The sequence below is a fragment of the Leptodactylus fuscus genome, chromosome 4, assembly GCF_031893055.1.
Source record: "Leptodactylus fuscus isolate aLepFus1 chromosome 4, aLepFus1.hap2, whole genome shotgun sequence".
Taxonomy (NCBI): Eukaryota; Metazoa; Chordata; class Amphibia; order Anura; family Leptodactylidae; genus Leptodactylus; species Leptodactylus fuscus.
Genome location: NC_134268.1, coordinates 52,381,297 through 52,398,158, shown reverse-complemented (window position 1 = coordinate 52,398,158; position 16,862 = coordinate 52,381,297). Strand labels below are relative to the sequence as shown.

At 44.4% G+C, this 16,862-nt stretch overlaps 1 protein-coding gene across 2 annotated transcripts in view; it reads right to left on the bottom strand.

The window, feature by feature from the left end:
- PDE7A (phosphodiesterase 7A) overlaps nucleotides 1–9,377 on the bottom strand; it is a 67,809-nt gene extending 58,432 nt beyond the window's left edge. For both annotated transcript variants that reach the window (XM_075270437.1, XM_075270438.1), the window contains exon 1: nucleotides 8,517–9,377. In XM_075270437.1, the coding sequence (XP_075126538.1) occupies nucleotides 8,517–8,654 (138 nt within the window). In that variant the 5' untranslated portion in view covers nucleotides 8,655–9,377. The remainder of the gene's footprint in view (nucleotides 1–8,516) is intronic.
- Nucleotides 9,378–16,862: the final 7,485 nt, after the last annotated feature.

Below are 16,862 nucleotides of genomic sequence, written 5' to 3'. Positions count from 1 at the left end.
CATTTTCTTTTGTATGTATTCTAGGGAAAGGAGGGATTTAGAACTTTTATTTTTTTTTTAAAGCTTTTTTTCCCCACTATTTTATGGGAGATTCTATACATTGATATTGCGTCTGGGCATAATTTTTTTTCTTTTTTTTGCTGACTCGAGTATAAGCCGAGGGGGGCTTTTTCAGCACAGAAACGGTGCTGAAAAATTTGGCTTACACTCGAGTATATACAGGTTTTAATAATTGCATAATTAAAAATAATTTTAATTTTCAAGTCAGTGTCTGTAACTTTTTTTTTCTGACTCCAGCTAAAATTGGGCCAGACTCACTCTGACTCCACAACCATGTGGAAGTCTACTTCGTAGTTTGTTTTTTCTTGTTGTTGCAGATTTTGCTGCGGTTTTTTTGAGCAGTGGATTGACCAGAAAGGAGAAGTTCTAGAGAGCTCGCATTCCCTTTGTAGCCACTAATACGTTTGTCTCAAAAAAACACAGCAAAATCTAAAGAAAAAGAAAGATGTATTTTTGCAACATGGGCTCCTCAATGTGAAAAACGCAGTGTTTTACTGTACCTGTAAAGGATTCTGGGCCATTCCCATCCACGTATTGCAGAAACAAAAATACACAGTGGATGGGGCAACACGGTGGCTCAGTGGTTAGCACTGAGTCCTGGGTTCAAATCCTGCCAGGAACAACATCTGCAAGGAGTTTGTATGGGTTTCCTCCCATTATACAAAGACATACTGAGAGGGAAAAAAAAAAAAAAAAAAAAAAGTACACTGTGATCCCTATATGGGGCTCACAATTTACAAAAAAAATTTAAAAAAATTACACTGCAGAAGCACTGTATTTTAAAAACAAAACAAAACACTTTTTTGCAAATCGCAGCATGTCAATTATACCTGGAAAAATGCTGGCGTTTTCCCATATAGGTATAATAAAAGGAAGAAAGTTCACAAAAACTGGAAAATTGTGACTATGTAATGGAATACAATGTGGGGGGGAAAAAAAAAAAAAAAAAAAAAGCACTGTTTCCCTGGTTATAAATTACATGTTGCTATTTCCAAAACTGCAATAGTTTTGGAAACAGAGTGTCCTTTGCACATATTCTACTGCACTGTGGGATGGGTTTCGCTAGAATTTCACAGTGACTGTGAAACGCCATGTTTTTTTTTCTACACTGCTTCCGCCAAGTGGGACCCCAGCCTTAGACTAAAGCGCTGCGGAAAGAACCACGGCGTGAACGCATTGCGGTTCTTTCCGCAGCGCTTTTAAGAGAAAGTACACAGAGTTTTCCTCTGCGGACTTTCTCTTAATATTAGATCTACGGGAAAGCCGCCGGCGTTTCCGTACATATAATTGACATGCTTCGATTTGCAAAGCCGCAACGGCTTTGCAAATCGCAGCATGTTCGCGCTGCGATTTCTTCCGCAAAGTGGGCATGGGATTCGCATGAATCCCATCCCCTTTGCTTGAACTGGGGCGTTTACGTCCCGTGGGGCCCCGGCCTTAAAGAGCTTTTCCCATAAACTTATTTAGATGCAAGTAATAAAAACTCTGCAATATATATATATTTTTTTTATTTAATGATTTCCTCTAAGCATCTCTTAATTGGTTGCCAATGGATACAGCCATGAATGTGAGAACTTTCTATGGTCTTGTCAAAAGCCCAGCCATGATTTTCTTATTGTGGACAGGTTATCAGACAGGGACACATGTGAGAAGATAACCTAGTCACAATAAAGAAACTATGGCGGAGTTTCTGACAAGTCCTCGGACATAGGAAGTTCCTGCATTCATGGTTGCATCAACTTGTAACCAATCAAGATAAAAGGCTGTCACCACTAAGGCTAGGGTCACACTAGAGTAGGGCTGTCGTTCAGGTCCACCAGGGGACAAAATTTAAATACGGTTACGTTCAATAGAATACCCCTTTAAATTAGAGGCAGCTATGGCAGTAAGTTACTGTATACTCAGATATGTAGATACACAGCATTTCTCACAATAGAAGGCATTTTCCATATATTTTATATACTTAACCCTTAAGTACAATCATGGTGTCTGTCATACATTACCACTATCATACACATATCATTATGATAGACCCCATAATAGTACTTAAGGGTTAAAGTTGACGGTTCCAAAGGAATGTAGGGGCTACCAGGCAGACGGCTAGTGGTATTGGGACGTGTACACATGACTACGTGTGGTCACAGACTACACCCACGTGTGAACTGCTGCTACTATTTACCATTACACTGTTATGAAAGGAACTCAAATGACAGTTTATTTGCACAAGCGAGTAGTATAGCGTTACATATACAAATGTGACACACAACACACAATACCGGCCTCAGCTGTCACAGATCCTAGGAGTGTGGGGGGGGGGGACTGCTGAACTGTTCTTTCTAATATAAAAATACTAATAATTATAATAATAAAAAAAATAAAGCAGGAAAACTCATAGCAAGTCAATAAGGAAAGAAAAAAAAAATCTGTCATGGTTTTCTTAAGAATGGAAGCCATGACAGGAGGTGAGGGGAGTCTTAGAAATACATCTCCTCAGGGGTTACTTGTATGCAGGACACTATGCTATGTGGTATCTTTTCCACCTTCATACAGATATACCTACAAACCTTTGTAGCCCTGAGGATATACTAAGGTGGTGCAGGTTGTTTTATGGAGATTTCCATTAGCAAGCTGCAGAATTGCAGTAAAAGCCACGTACAGATTATAGCTGCGCAGGTCTATGGGGCAGATTGTCTGGGCTGCATCTGCACGGTTTTAGTCAATGTGGACCTGTGACTTCTACATAACACAACATTGGAGACATCTCTTCTTATATCTCTGTCTTCTGCTGATCTTCTAACAAATTTACAAATCAATTGACAACTTGATGCTCCCACAATGTAAGAATGACCCTACAAACTCATGGGAGAGAACATATTACTTGAGAAAAAGAATGGAAACCCCCAATGTCAATTGATTCATAGATTTCTAGGAGGAAGCAGAGGAACAGGAATTGGAAGAATAAGGGCAAGTTCACACTGGGTTTTTTGGACCCGAACCTGAAGCAGAGGCTGCCTGAAGCTCCGGTCCAAAAAAAACGGGTAGCCGCGACTGAATACTGATGCACTGCACCGGCATCCAGTGGCGCACTCTGCTCCGGATTAGGCCCAATGAATGGGCCTAGTCGGGAGGAGAAAGTGTCTTCAGGCCGAATTGCGAGGCGAAACGGCCTGTTGCATGAGCGCCTCGCTTCTTTTTCCGGGAGCCAGCTCCCATTGATTTCAATGGCAGCCGACTTTTTGGTCAGGAGTTTGAGGCGAATCCTAAGGGTAAGTTCACACGGGGTTTTTTGGACCGGAACCTGCGGCAGAGGCCACCACAGGTTCTGGTCCAAAATACGGTAGCTACGACTGGGCCTAGTTGGGAGGGAATGTCTTCAGGCGAATGTCGCGAGACGAATCCACCTAAAAGAATGAGCACCTCGCTTCTTTTTCCCGGGAGCCAGAACAAACCAGCTCCCAGAAAAAAAAGAACTGACCAAATGGGAGCCATCTTTTTGGTCAGGATTTTGAGGCAGATAGGGCCTCAAAATCCTGACCAAAAAACTCAGTGTACACTTACCCTTACAAGAAAATGTGCTCCAGAATTGTTAGATTTTGGGAAATACAAACATTTAGTAAAACAGACAGGTCAGGGGAAGGGTCCCTGATATATCAAAGGGTACAATGCTGAATGATAAATTGATATATACTTACCCTGCATTCGTAAAACAGAGTTTCTGCCGTGAAACCCTGTCCATCTGTTGGCTGGATTAACTGGCCTGAACAGTATTCCAGGAGAGGGACTCCTAAGGGCCTGTGCACATGATGTAACGCGGCGCTCATTCTGACACGTAGCTTCAAAACAGAATCCCATTGACTTCAATGGGTTCCATTTAACGCGCATAACACATTGAAATCAATGGGTTAAAAAGCCTCCCATTGATTCCAATGTGTAGCGCGCGTAAGCCGGCACACATCGAAATCAATGGGATCTGTTTTGAAGCGCAGCGCTCTGAAACGCGTTTATGTGTCTAAATGACAATGACTCGCACCCAAAAATTGAATCACTTTTTTGTCGCAGCATTTTTTCATTGTGGATTTCCTTCACTTATTAAATCTATAGAGAAAACGCGGGTGTTTCCGCAGGTAAAAGTGACATGCTGGTTTGCAAAAACACTGAATTTCTGCAATGTGGGGCTGGCTGAAGACAAACAGGTCATGCTGAACCAATCTTCACTTTGTCTCAAAGTAAATTGACAACAATGTCGTTGCTCCAGATAATGGGGTAGATTTCAAGTATAATTCATGCCAGCTATGGTAAATCGGGGCGAAGCATCTATGCCCTGCCTTGAACCCGCCCTATTCTGCCCACTTTTCTTAAAAGTGGCAAGCAGATTGGAAAATAAAGGGGGGCATTTTTGGCACAAAGTATGGTCCATTACAAACATATGGTGTGTGTACCTAGCCTTAGTTCTGTTCAGACTGGCATCATGGCACAAATGTTTACAGGATCCATATTTCATCTGTGCAGATGGGCTTAGCCCACACTGACTAATACCACCCAGTACCCATACAGGATAGATGCCGTATAGTTTAGCACACTGTGGTGAAACAGTTAAAACCTACACAAGTGGGATCCACTCCCATAATGCTTAATATTTGGTCCCAACATGAAGAATTAATAGGACTATGTGATAAAGATCTAAGGTCAAGTTTATTTTGCCGTGTTGTGACTATTTGTCCCACAAAAAAAAAGAAAAAAAAAAATTGGGAGTGGGTCCAAGAAGGAAGAGAGGAATAAAGAACGCTTTATAATCCTCTTCCCCGTTGGATCCAATCCCAGTTGTAAAAAACATGAGCAGCAAACACAGCCGGGCTGTAGGCACCAACACAACTCCGCACAGGTTTACTTACTAAGTGATTAAAATTTAACCAAGTATTGAGAGGGAAGACGACAGCTGAACAAACAGCCCAACCAAGATGCCAGGACACTTGTAGGTTCTTCCATGTTCCATCTAATTTCACGTAACCAAGTGCTCAGCCAGCAGATTCTTGTAAGTTGACGGCACACGTAGGTGTCACAAGCCTGCCCACCCACAGCGTCCCAATGACTGTACTGCCCATTGACTATATGGTTAATGTTGGCCGCCATGTTTACCGTCATCCTAAAAGAGCATCCTTATTACAAATTTAGTCAAATCAGAAAAACTGAGGACAGTACAACATGAATCTCCAATAGCAAGTACTGAAGCTTACTACTAGAGATGAGCAAGTAGGTTTTTGATGGAATACTTCGATATTTGAAATACTCGTACTCAGTCCAATACCACACGGTAAACGCAGTAAGAATTCACACTATAAATATACACTGTATACGTTTTTTTCAATGTCTACATTGTCCTAGTTCCTGTCCCACCTCCCCTGCATAGTTATTGGTGTAAAAAAAGCGCCAGGGAAGGTGGGAGGGGAAATCGATTTTTACGCATGGTATTCAACAGAGTACGCATAGTTCGAATACCATAGTATTCGACTGAATATCTACTCGATGGAATACTATTCGCTCATCTCTACTCACTACCCTCTTAGACCAGCCATATACATTAGACCTGAGGATGGGATTATTCATATGAACAATTCCTCTAGGAGACTATGCAAGTTGGCCGGTATTTTCAGCCAAAAAAAATAACCCAGCATATCCGATCTGTTTTGGCCCTTGTACAGATAGCTGTCCATTTATAACGAGAAACGGCACAGGTACCCATTTCGGCTGCTGCTAAAACTGATGTATATGGCCGGTTTTACCCTATATGTGTAGGTTATGCCAAACACAAGCATTTATGACTGTGCAAGCAAACCCTATAAGAAAGAATGTCGCACCACTTAAAGATTTGTTCAAGATTTTACAAAAACTGCCTAAGGATAGGAAAGTATAAAATAAAGACGTATCCTATAACTTTACAATGTCTCTCTGTTCCAGGGTGTCGCGCCGGTCTCCATTATTGTCAATCACATGAATGAAGAATGTAACATCATGGCTACAGGACAGGACTGAAGCAGCGGCTCATAAAGACGAACCTAGACCATTTCTTTAGGCTACACAAATTCCAATCCTTGTACAATTATTTGAAAATTCTTGGACAACCCCTTTATTTACTGTATAATGAAGTCCTTCCACTTAAAAGGAATAAGTTAACATTTTTTTTTTTTTAGTTATGCCTATAGCACTTTTTTTTTTAATCCGCTTTCAGTTTCTAATTGTACTTATTTTTTATTTTAATTTTCTGTACATGATCAAGGGGGCTGCCATCTTGACTGAGCTTCTTTCGTAATCAGGTTTGTGATGTAAATGAGGTAACTGCTGCAAACAAAATCCCTACAGAATTGGCAAAAAAAAAAAAAAACTTCTTCAGATATGCTTAACATAAAAACTCAGTATATAATAGATCATTTTCTGGTGACACACTGGGGCAAATTTATTAGGACTGACATATTGTACACCGGTCTTAATAAGCGGCATAACTGGCGCAGGGAACTGGAGAACTAGCAAGACAGACTCTTCAGAAATCTGTTGATTGCCTTGGCGCGAGAATGGAAATCACAAAGGAACTGGAGTAGGTTAAGAAAAGTGCACCAATCCCCGCAACTAACACATTCACAGAATGACGGACGAGGTGTGGATTAGGGCTTGAGGCACGTTTGTCTCGAGAAGGGGCCTTGCACCAAATATGTACCTTGAATATCCAAAACTGGCATAGAGGGATGAATGCTCCCCCCCCCCCCTACCTTGTCCATTCACTGCTCCAGTGGGGCTCACAATCCAGTGTCCCACCTAATGTATACTTGGGCCATTTTGCGTGCAGAAAGAAGCTGCAACGCTCAGAGGCAATCCACACCGGTAACGCTCCTCTCACACCACCTGCAGTGCGCCTCCGAGGTTTCTTAACATACAATGGCTAAACAAAAGCCAAAAGGACTCAGTTTTGTCTTCTGTCCAACAAATGGGATCCCAAGTATTTGTTTTCCATAGGCGCTGGAGCTTTCCCAGCAAACTCATTACTAAAACACAGTCTGAAGAGCGCCCAAGGCCTTATGAAGAGGGCCGTAATACATCCAGATTTTCCAGACCATTTCGACAACTACAAATCCTTTTCTGACAGAAGGGTTTAATGACCCAACTTACGGCACCATAGATCCCTATGGCATTGTAAATTTAGGTCATCTAACCCACAGCCAGGACGGAAATTGCAACCGGAATTTGGTCCTGAAAATCCAATTGAAGTATGGCCTCGTGCAGGAGACCTAAAGACAGGACCGATACCCCACCTGCTCCAAGCTCACCACCTTAATGTTGCAAGGTAACCCACTGTGCCACCAGGGTCAAAGATATTCACCCATATCAAACCTAAATTTTATAACAAAGGGGATTCCTCACCCAGTAAACTTCTCATGTACATCCCCAAACTCCTTGTAGTCCAATAGACACCATGTATGGACCTCTCGTGTCAAAAAGCGAAGCTATATTCACACTTAGGCTGTGAAAACTGGACGAGTATCCAGATATTTGTATCCGTTTACCCAAATTGTGATCATCCAATATCATCCATTTTTAATAGACCATTGAAGTGCATCCATTGGTAAACTGTATCATCTTTTTGACCCAATTCACTGATCCGTTTTTTAATGGATGTACCTTAGACATCAATCTGTTTTACAGCCCTGAAAAATAGACCCATTGATATACATACACACATAAATATGCTGGCCATCAAAACACACACACACACATATATATACACATATATATATATATATATATATATATATATATATACACACACACACACACACACACACACACACACACACACACGTGTGTGTCTGTCTGTCTAACTGGCCAAATTCAGACAAGGAAGGCCTGGGATGTACATGGTTTTCTGGAACACAACAGGAAGCCAAGCAGAATTAACCACATGGAAGAAGGGGGCAGCTTAGACACAGTTCACACCTTTGCTGATCATTTCTATTGTTCTGCTCAGTGATATGATGGGAAGTTGCGGGATCTGTTACATGATGGACACCAAGAGCACCAATAATGGGATCTGTTGGGTTTCCATCAGACAATAACAGACTGTGCTGTGATATTTCGTCCACCATTTTTGCAATGTAGCCTCCAATGCAAACAGAAACACCGCCATATCCTTAAAAAAATACAATAGCGAGTTGTGTAAATTGCAATTATTCATGGAAACCACATCATATCCTGCATTGGTGCGGGGACCCCGTATACTTATGAGATGTATAATCCAGGTCCCACTTGTACACGGGTTATAACCTGACAGCTGCTCCCGATCGGCCCCATTGATAACAATGCATTAGGATATTGTTTCCTAATTTTGCGCCCCACTTTATAGGACACAATAGTAACCTGTTCAGACCTGGCACAAATGCCCAGCGTATACATCTCAACTGCGATCTTACCTGAGAAAGCTGCCTGGGGTTGGGACATCCGAACAAAGCAGAGCTGGAGCTGAAGCTGATGGCACCGCGGCGGCTTAGGACATGTTTGGGGACCGGTCTGTCCAGGGGCAGCACCGGCAACTGGTAACATACTTCCATTGAACAACTGCCTCAGGGGGGCAACTCACCGAAATAAGGACAAGCAGACAAGACACAAAGTAACAGAGTCACAGGGAGGAGGAGGAGGAATCACAGAGGAGATGGGATCGGAGCAATGTCTCTACCATCATAGCCACCACATCAGCCATTCATTGTGGCCCGGCTATCAACCATCATCAGGGGCAGGTGAGGGGGCACAGGTGGGTAGGGAATGAATGAACCCTCCTAAATCCAGTTCTCTGCAGCAAGGGGGGCGAAGGGGCAGACAGATGTCGTCTATATACACAGGGATCCTCAGAGAGAAGAGCGATGTGGCCCTTCGGGGCCCCTGATCACAGTAGCCGGGCTCCCAGGAGCAGCCCGGGGCTGGCACTGATGTGAGCTGGTCGGATACGGGCTGCAGCTTTCTCTTCTCCTCCCTCCGTACGGGCTCAGCATTCCCATCTTCACCGCCTGTCACAGCTGCATCTCCCCGGCTGCACAGGCCGCGATGGGGCCTCCCCGGGTCTATAGACCACCCGGCGACTGCTTGCTTGCTAGCCCGGGCCCGGAGCGGGTCACAGGGTCCGATGAGGGCGAGCGTGTCCTGGAAATCACAGGCGGCTGCTGAGGTCTGTGTCAGGCAGGCTTTGTGTGCAGCTGCAGATCCCCACAATGAGAAGACTGCCCACCTTCATCCCCCTCTGCCGGCGTCTCCCGCACTGTCCCACATGCCGCAGCGAATAAAAAACCAAGAAACTCAAAGCTTAAAGAAAAAAAAAAGTAAATGGGGAAAAAAAAAAAAAAAAATCCGTCCCCGGTGCTCACGCCTCTCAGCAGGTGCCCATACCGCCGGCTGCCGCGGCCACCACACTACAGGCTGCCTTCCAGGGGCTTAAAGGACACTTGATGACATCACGGTCATATGACCGGGCTCAGTAGTTACGTCATCACACTCATGTGACTTTAACCAGGCGGGAGACTTGAATAGTAAAGATGCTCTGCTAAGTAATGCTGGGACTTGTAGTTCCACAGCTGCTCAGCACAAGTCACTAGTGAGTCCCAGAGTCAGTGACTGAACACCATCACCTCACAAATCACTAGATCAAGTCTGCGACAACGGTGTCCCCTCACGTAGAATTCAACGCGTTTCACAAGTGGATGTGGAAAATGTAAAAAAAAACAAAAAAACTAATGAGTTTCTTTGACGACTTTTTCTTAAACACGTGAACGGGCCATTCTCCCCGATTTAGGAGCAAACCTTCCGCTTTTTTTGGTACATGCGACTCTGAGGGCTAGAACTCTATTTTTATTTTTATCATTTTTACATCTTTTTTCAGTAACAGCGACCGTAATGCTTTTTTTTTCTTTATTATCTTTATTTTTTTATATATATTATTATTTATCTCTATTATCCAGGAAAATGTACAAAAAAATGGCGAGGAAACATCTGGTTATCACATAGCAGCACAAAACGGTACTAAAAAAATTAAATACCGTGATTTCCCTCTCAGTTACGGTGATGTGGCGCATAGTTTTTTGGCCGTGATAGTAACATTCTGCCTGCAGAAGACGGAAACCTGTCAGATCGTGTCCGGCCGTGAGCGCCGGTGAGCGTTTTGAGCTCTCCGTGGCGAAACTGGTTTTTTTAAACCGGACACAGTCCTGCATGTCCGACTTTGTGTTAAAAAAAAACGGTTTAGCTGCAGAGGGTATAAAACGGTCACCGGTACTCACGGCCAGACACTTTTCAATCCCATTCATTTGAATGGGTTTGGAAAGATGCCTGCAGGTTTCTGTCTCCTGCCCAGTTTCGGACAGGAAACCTGAAAGCGGAGACCCCGGGCGCAGATGTGAGCGAGCCCTTACTTGTTATTACTTATTCATTACTTTATTTTTTATTGTACTTTTGTCTATTTGCGCGCGGCGGCAAATTTAGCTCCACCCACTTCTATATTGACTCGACCCATTCTCATCCATTTCTCCATGTGCCCCCATACAGTATAATGTTCCTACAGTCATCCTAACATTATGTGCCCCTGCATTATAATGTTCCCCTCCAATTGTGCCACAGTATTAAGTCCCTCTCCTCGTGCTGCAGTTTAAACTGGGGGAAATTAGAGGGGGACATTAAACTGGGGCAGCTGGAGGGGGATATTAAACAGTGGGGGTAGTTGGAGGCCCAATAGAGGGCGCTCCCTTTAACATCATGCCCGACCTTCCCAGAGGCCTTTGCTGCAATGATGCAATGATCCTCAGGGAGCGCCCTCTATTGGGCTGCATGACTGAGGCACTGTCTTCCTAATTACATCATGGAAGATAGACTTGCACATCCTCAGTGAGCGCCCTCTTTTGGTGTACATGACTGAGGCACTATCTTCCTAATTACAACATGGAAGTCAGATTTGCATATCCTCAGGGAGCGCCCTCTATTGGGCTGCATGACTGAGGCACTGTATTCTTATTACATCATGAAAGACAGATTTGCATATTCTTCCCATGTTCCTTTGCATAGTGGAGCACAAAATGGCTTAATAAGACTCCGCACACCTAAATGGTGGTCTCTACCTAAGGAGTGACGATATCCCCTTAACTTTGTTTATTTACTCCCATCTAGAAAAAGATTTCAAATGTTTTAGGATTTTGAACATATTTTTTTAAAACTTTTTATTATCATTAATTATTATTATTTGTTTTAGATTCCCTAGGAGGCTTCTGTTAAACAATCTGATGCTTCGCTCACATTTGCCAGAGAGATCAGAAGGGTTAATACCTGCAATAAGTTAGGCATTGCTGCTGGGTCTCCTCTGAGTGGGCGCCATGTTTAAAACGCAATGACAGATGTCAGCGAGGGGTCTGCTCCAGCAAAGAAGCTGAACTTGCAAAAAGTGTGAAAGTGAAAGTGTGTCTTCAGACTATTCAGTACATGACCATAGGTATGGCCAGAATGCTGCCTCTGGGGCTTTGTAACTGGACACACTATGAGCTGGTGTGCATTTCCCACCAATGGTCCAGGCCCCCATCATCTTACCCCCTTTTTGAGGGCAGCGGAGCCACAATATTTTTTGTGCTAAACACTTACTTGTGCAATAAACCACCTTTTTATGCCTTGTATACCAGAAAAACTGGCACGAGTCACCAGGGCCTCCATCAGGAATTTTGGGGCCCCATACAGCCTAAGTGTCTGGGCCCCCCCCCCCCCCCCCCGTCATTTTAAAACGACCTTATTTTGCGTCATACCAATTATGTATTACATTTCCCTTTATTTAGCAGCATCACAAGGCTTAATCAGATTCTATTTGCAGGTATAATCTGCTACATTGCGTTTTTGGCCTCTCTTGCCGGGATACGTTGGTAACCAGTCAAAATCAGCTGTCAACTTATCCCTGCACGAAGAACTGGCCATTAAAAAAAAGGGGGGGGGCTGCAGTTCTCCGTGCAGGGATAAGTGGGGAGCTGATTGTGACTGGTTACCAATGTATCCCGGCAAGGGAGGCCAAAAACGCAACTTGAATACTCCTTTAAAGTGAAAGTCCCACCCCCAAACAGGCTGCTATGCTAGTAACATAGCGGCCTACATCATTATTATTATTCTCCAGCTAAAAACGTATATATTATTGCCCCAGTTCCCTCTCCGCAGTGCCGCACACCCGATGTCCCAACGATCCCCCCGTCCACCCTCTAACATCTTTCCATTGCCCCCTGTACCCATACATCCCAACTTTTGAAGAACCAAAAGAGGGATAAAATGCGGGAAATTTAGCCCCACCCACTGTTATATTGACTCTGCCCACTCGTTAATTTTTCATGTGCCCGCACACAGTATAATCGTCCTACAGTCACCCATAAATTATATGTCCCCCCTCCGTCTCTCCCCCAGCTTCATATACACCCTTCATCTGCCCCCAGATTCATGTCCCCCCATCTCTGCCCCCAGATTCATGTCCCCTCCATCTCTGCCCCCAGATCCATGTCCCCTCCATTTCTGCCCCCAGATTAATGTCCCCTCCATCTCTGCCCCCAGATTCATGTCCCTCCATCTCTGCCCCCAGATTCATGTCCCTCCATCTCTGCCCCCAGATCCATGTCCCCTCCATTTCTTCCCCCAGTTTCATGTCCCCCCATCTCTGCCCCCAGATTCATGTCCCCCATCTCTGCCCCCAGATTCATGTCCCCTCCATCTCTGCCCCCAGATCCATGTCCCCTCCATTTCTGCCCACAGATTCATGTCCCTACATCTGTGCCCCCAGATTCATGTCCCCTCCATCTTTGCTCCCAGATTCATGTCCCTCCATCTCTGCCCCCAGATTCATGTCCTCTCCATCTCTGCCCCCAGATTCATGTCCCTCCATCTCTGCCCCCAGATTCATGTCCTCTCCATCTCTGCCCCCAGATTCATGTCTCCACATCTCTGCCCCCAGATTCATGCCCCCCATTTCTGCCCCCAGATTCATGTCCCCTCCATCTCTGCCCCCAGATTCATGTCCCTCCATCTCTGCCCCCCAGTGTCATGCCGTCCTCTCCATCTCTGCCCCCAGATTCATGTCCCTCCATCTCTGCCCCCAGTGTCATGCCATCCTCTCCTTCATCTGCCCCCAGTTTCACGTTCCACATAATCCACATTACACTTACCTTTTCCTCGTTCCCCCGCTGCTCTCTGCGCGCCTCTCTCTCTTACTGGCGCACAGTTGTAGACGCGATGTGACGTCATCACATCGCGTCTACACTGCCGGGTAGCCGGCGGCAGCGGCGAAGCGAGGAGCTGACACAGGTCAGCTCCTTGCTTCAGCCACGTATGTGTTCAACTCAGATCTGCTTCCTCTGGACGCAGATCTGAGTTGAAACAAACAGGACATACAATGACTGCTGCCGGCGCCAGGGGGCCCGGGCCCCCCCCATTTTTAAATTTGGCCGGGCCCCTGACGCCAGTAGCATTAGTACTGGCCTATCGGCGGCCCTGCGAGTCACCATAAATCTACTCCAATGGCTCTCAGCAAAACAAGAATGTCATCATCTTGTGAATGTGAATATGTACACTTATTGACAAAAAAAAATTGTTGAAAATTTTTTATGTGAGAATGCAATGATGACATATGTAAGTGAGTACAATATTATAGCAAAAGGTGAAATCTATTGGGATGCAAGATGAGATATGGTAGTGCATGGAGGCATAGGGGTTCCATATGGTATCCTGTGGCACCTTTGCCCACGGATGTTACAGCTGGGCCTGTAGATAGCTGGTGTCCCAACTGGTGCCATAAATCTGGTAAAGAAGTACGGACCAGAAGATGACCCAAAAACAGTCAACAATGAGAGGAATTGTGCTCACTTGGACACAGTAGTACAATCCAACGATCCTTTATTGAAATATCACACCATGTGCTCCGGGGTGCATACCCCTTTCTCAAGCGTACCATTAAAAATGGAACAAAATACAGCAATGTTCAGCTACATTTCTGGTTCACACTGTTTGGCAGTGCTGGCCAATTCTTGTCTTTGTTGTATTGTGCTTTTGGGGTGTGCGGCTAAACTCCATTTTGGTTTGTGCATAATATGAGTGAACTCCACTCCCCTATTCATTGAGAGGACTCAGGTCAAGAGAGAAGAGGTTATTTGTGGTATATACAAGATATGATATGGCTAAAAACACATTTACCCTCAATTCATGGGAGACTAAGACCGTAAGAGAGGTGAGTCATTTTAGTGTATGGACCCACATAACAGAGGTCACCTTGACGTGGCAGATGGGCTTGCGATTAATTTGATCAAAATGTAAAAAGGTACCAAGAACCTTTTTTACATGTATTCTTATATACAGTTTGTAATTGCAGTAATGCTCTTGGTGCTAGCAGAAGGCTGTTGCAACTTTTTATGTTCTTTGTCTTCCTTTCCCTGCCTGGACTGTAGCAATGTTGGCGCTGGGCAATGGCTCTGAAAAGAACCGATCACCCTTCCCTCAGGAGTTGGATTGGTCACTCTCTCAGGACTGCAACTTCATCACACTTCAGCAAGACTAAGTGCTTTGTAGACTCAGAGTGTCCACCCCTTGCCCCAGCCAATGATTGGTTGGACTGGTCCAAGCTCCCCTATAAAGGAGAGGTGTACCATCCATGGCGGAAGGTTCCTGAAACAGAGGAAGTAAAACGTAGGAAAGCTGCAAAGCAAACAATATATACACATACACAAACAGTGGATCATAACATAATAAAGCAACACTAAACAATTATATGCAGAGTCCACTAGGATGCTGCAACAGATCTGCATGCCGAGTTTTGCAGCAATCCAACATTTCTATCTGGGTGCATGGGGTTTTTTTGTCAATGAGTGTATATATGTATACTAAATATAGTGTTCTGACGTGGTTGTCAAACATTTGGATGGAAACTTCGAATAGAATGTTCCTCTAAAACTATCATGTGACCTTGTATGTTGTGTTATCACTTCTCTCTTTAGACCTTTTCCAGAAGTGGAACCTTTGTGATGGCCTAGTGTTGTATGACAGGTGGTTCTGGTTTGAGCATGTTCTTAGATAGGACTCTGCGTAGCTATAGCCTTATACTGGGTCTTACTCAGTGGCTCATCTACACTATACATAGAAGTGCTTATGCAGCAGTTTGGGTCCCAGCAGTGTTACCCTTCTAAAGTGGGGCCAATGATTAACTATACCGCTATCATAAGGTTTTTCCTGACCGCCATCAACTCTGCTTACCTCTTAAAGGGGTTTTTCAAACACAAATGGATTGTTCATATTGATGACCCATCCACAGGATAGGTCATTTGCCTGTCATCCGGACCCCATACAGATCAGCTGTTCCTGCAGACCCCAGGGGAAGGTGCCAGAAGCTCTCTTACATATATAGCACCAAAACTTGGTGATCTCCAGTAGTTGATACCTTTTTAATGGCTAACTCATAATGATACACGGTACAACAACACGGTACAACAACGAACATTTTCCTTTTATATATAGCACCAACATAATCTATAGCTCTTTACATTTGTTGTCATCAGTCACTGTCCTGTAGTGGTTACAACTAGAGATGAGTGTCACTATGTTTTTGGCATATGGGAAGAAATCAGAGTACCTGGAGAAACCCACACAAACACATTGAGAATATAAAAACTCATTGTAGACATTGATCTTGACTGGATTCAAATCCAGGACTGCAGCACCGCAAGACAACAGTGCTAACCACTGAGCCACCAGGACCGCTGCCTGAAGCTTTCTAAACTTTGTGTGCAGAGTGTAATAACTATTATGTCAAGAAAAGACTTGATCGTCAGAGACTTCTGCAAACATTGCTCTGTTGCCATTGTGATGGTGAAATGTGTGTGAGAAAATAACATTTCTCTGCAAAAATGGAGAATGTATTCTCTGGCTTACAATAGGTATGACTACATTACGGTTACAACCAGTACTAGATGGGATTCTCTTATAGGCATCAGTTTATTTAAAAATTTCCAAGGGGAATAACAGAGAAACCACGCAACATAGAAATGAAAGAAATAGTATTTTCAAGGGGAGTTTAGGTATTTATTAAAACATACATGCCAGGATAGGTGACTAGGCCCTCTATAAAGAGAGTCTATCATTGGCCCTAGTGATTTTTAAATAAGCATATCTTTGCATTGCTTTTAGAAAGGCTATTCCAGGCATACCTTTTATTCATTCATCAGCGCCTCCTTTTTCGAATTAGTCCGTTTCTATTAGTATGCTAATTATCCTGCAGCTGAAGCAGTGACGCAACTAGGAGTGGCGGGGCCCGTGGCGAACTTTTGACACGGCCCCCACCCCCGACCGACACTGAAGACCTCAACCAACTGACTCCTACCGCCGCCGCTCCCCCCTGACCGACGTTGAATACCTCAACCAACTGACCCCTACCGCCGCCACCCCCCCCTCGCGCATTTCTGCGCACACTATAATACCCCATATTGGCCCCTGCACACAGTATTATGTCCCCATAGTGGCCCCAGTACACTGTATTATGTCCCCATAGTGGCCCCAGTGCACAGTATTATGTCCCCATAGTGGCCCCAGTACACAGTATTAGGTCCCCATACTGGCCCCAGTACACAGTATTATGTCCCCATAGTGGCCCCAGTGCACAGTATTATGTCCCCATAGTGGCCCCAGTACACAGCATTAGGTCTTTTCAGATCCCAGAGTATAATAATCGGAGACCCAGAGGGATACAAACATAACAAACTACTGTTACTTACCTATCT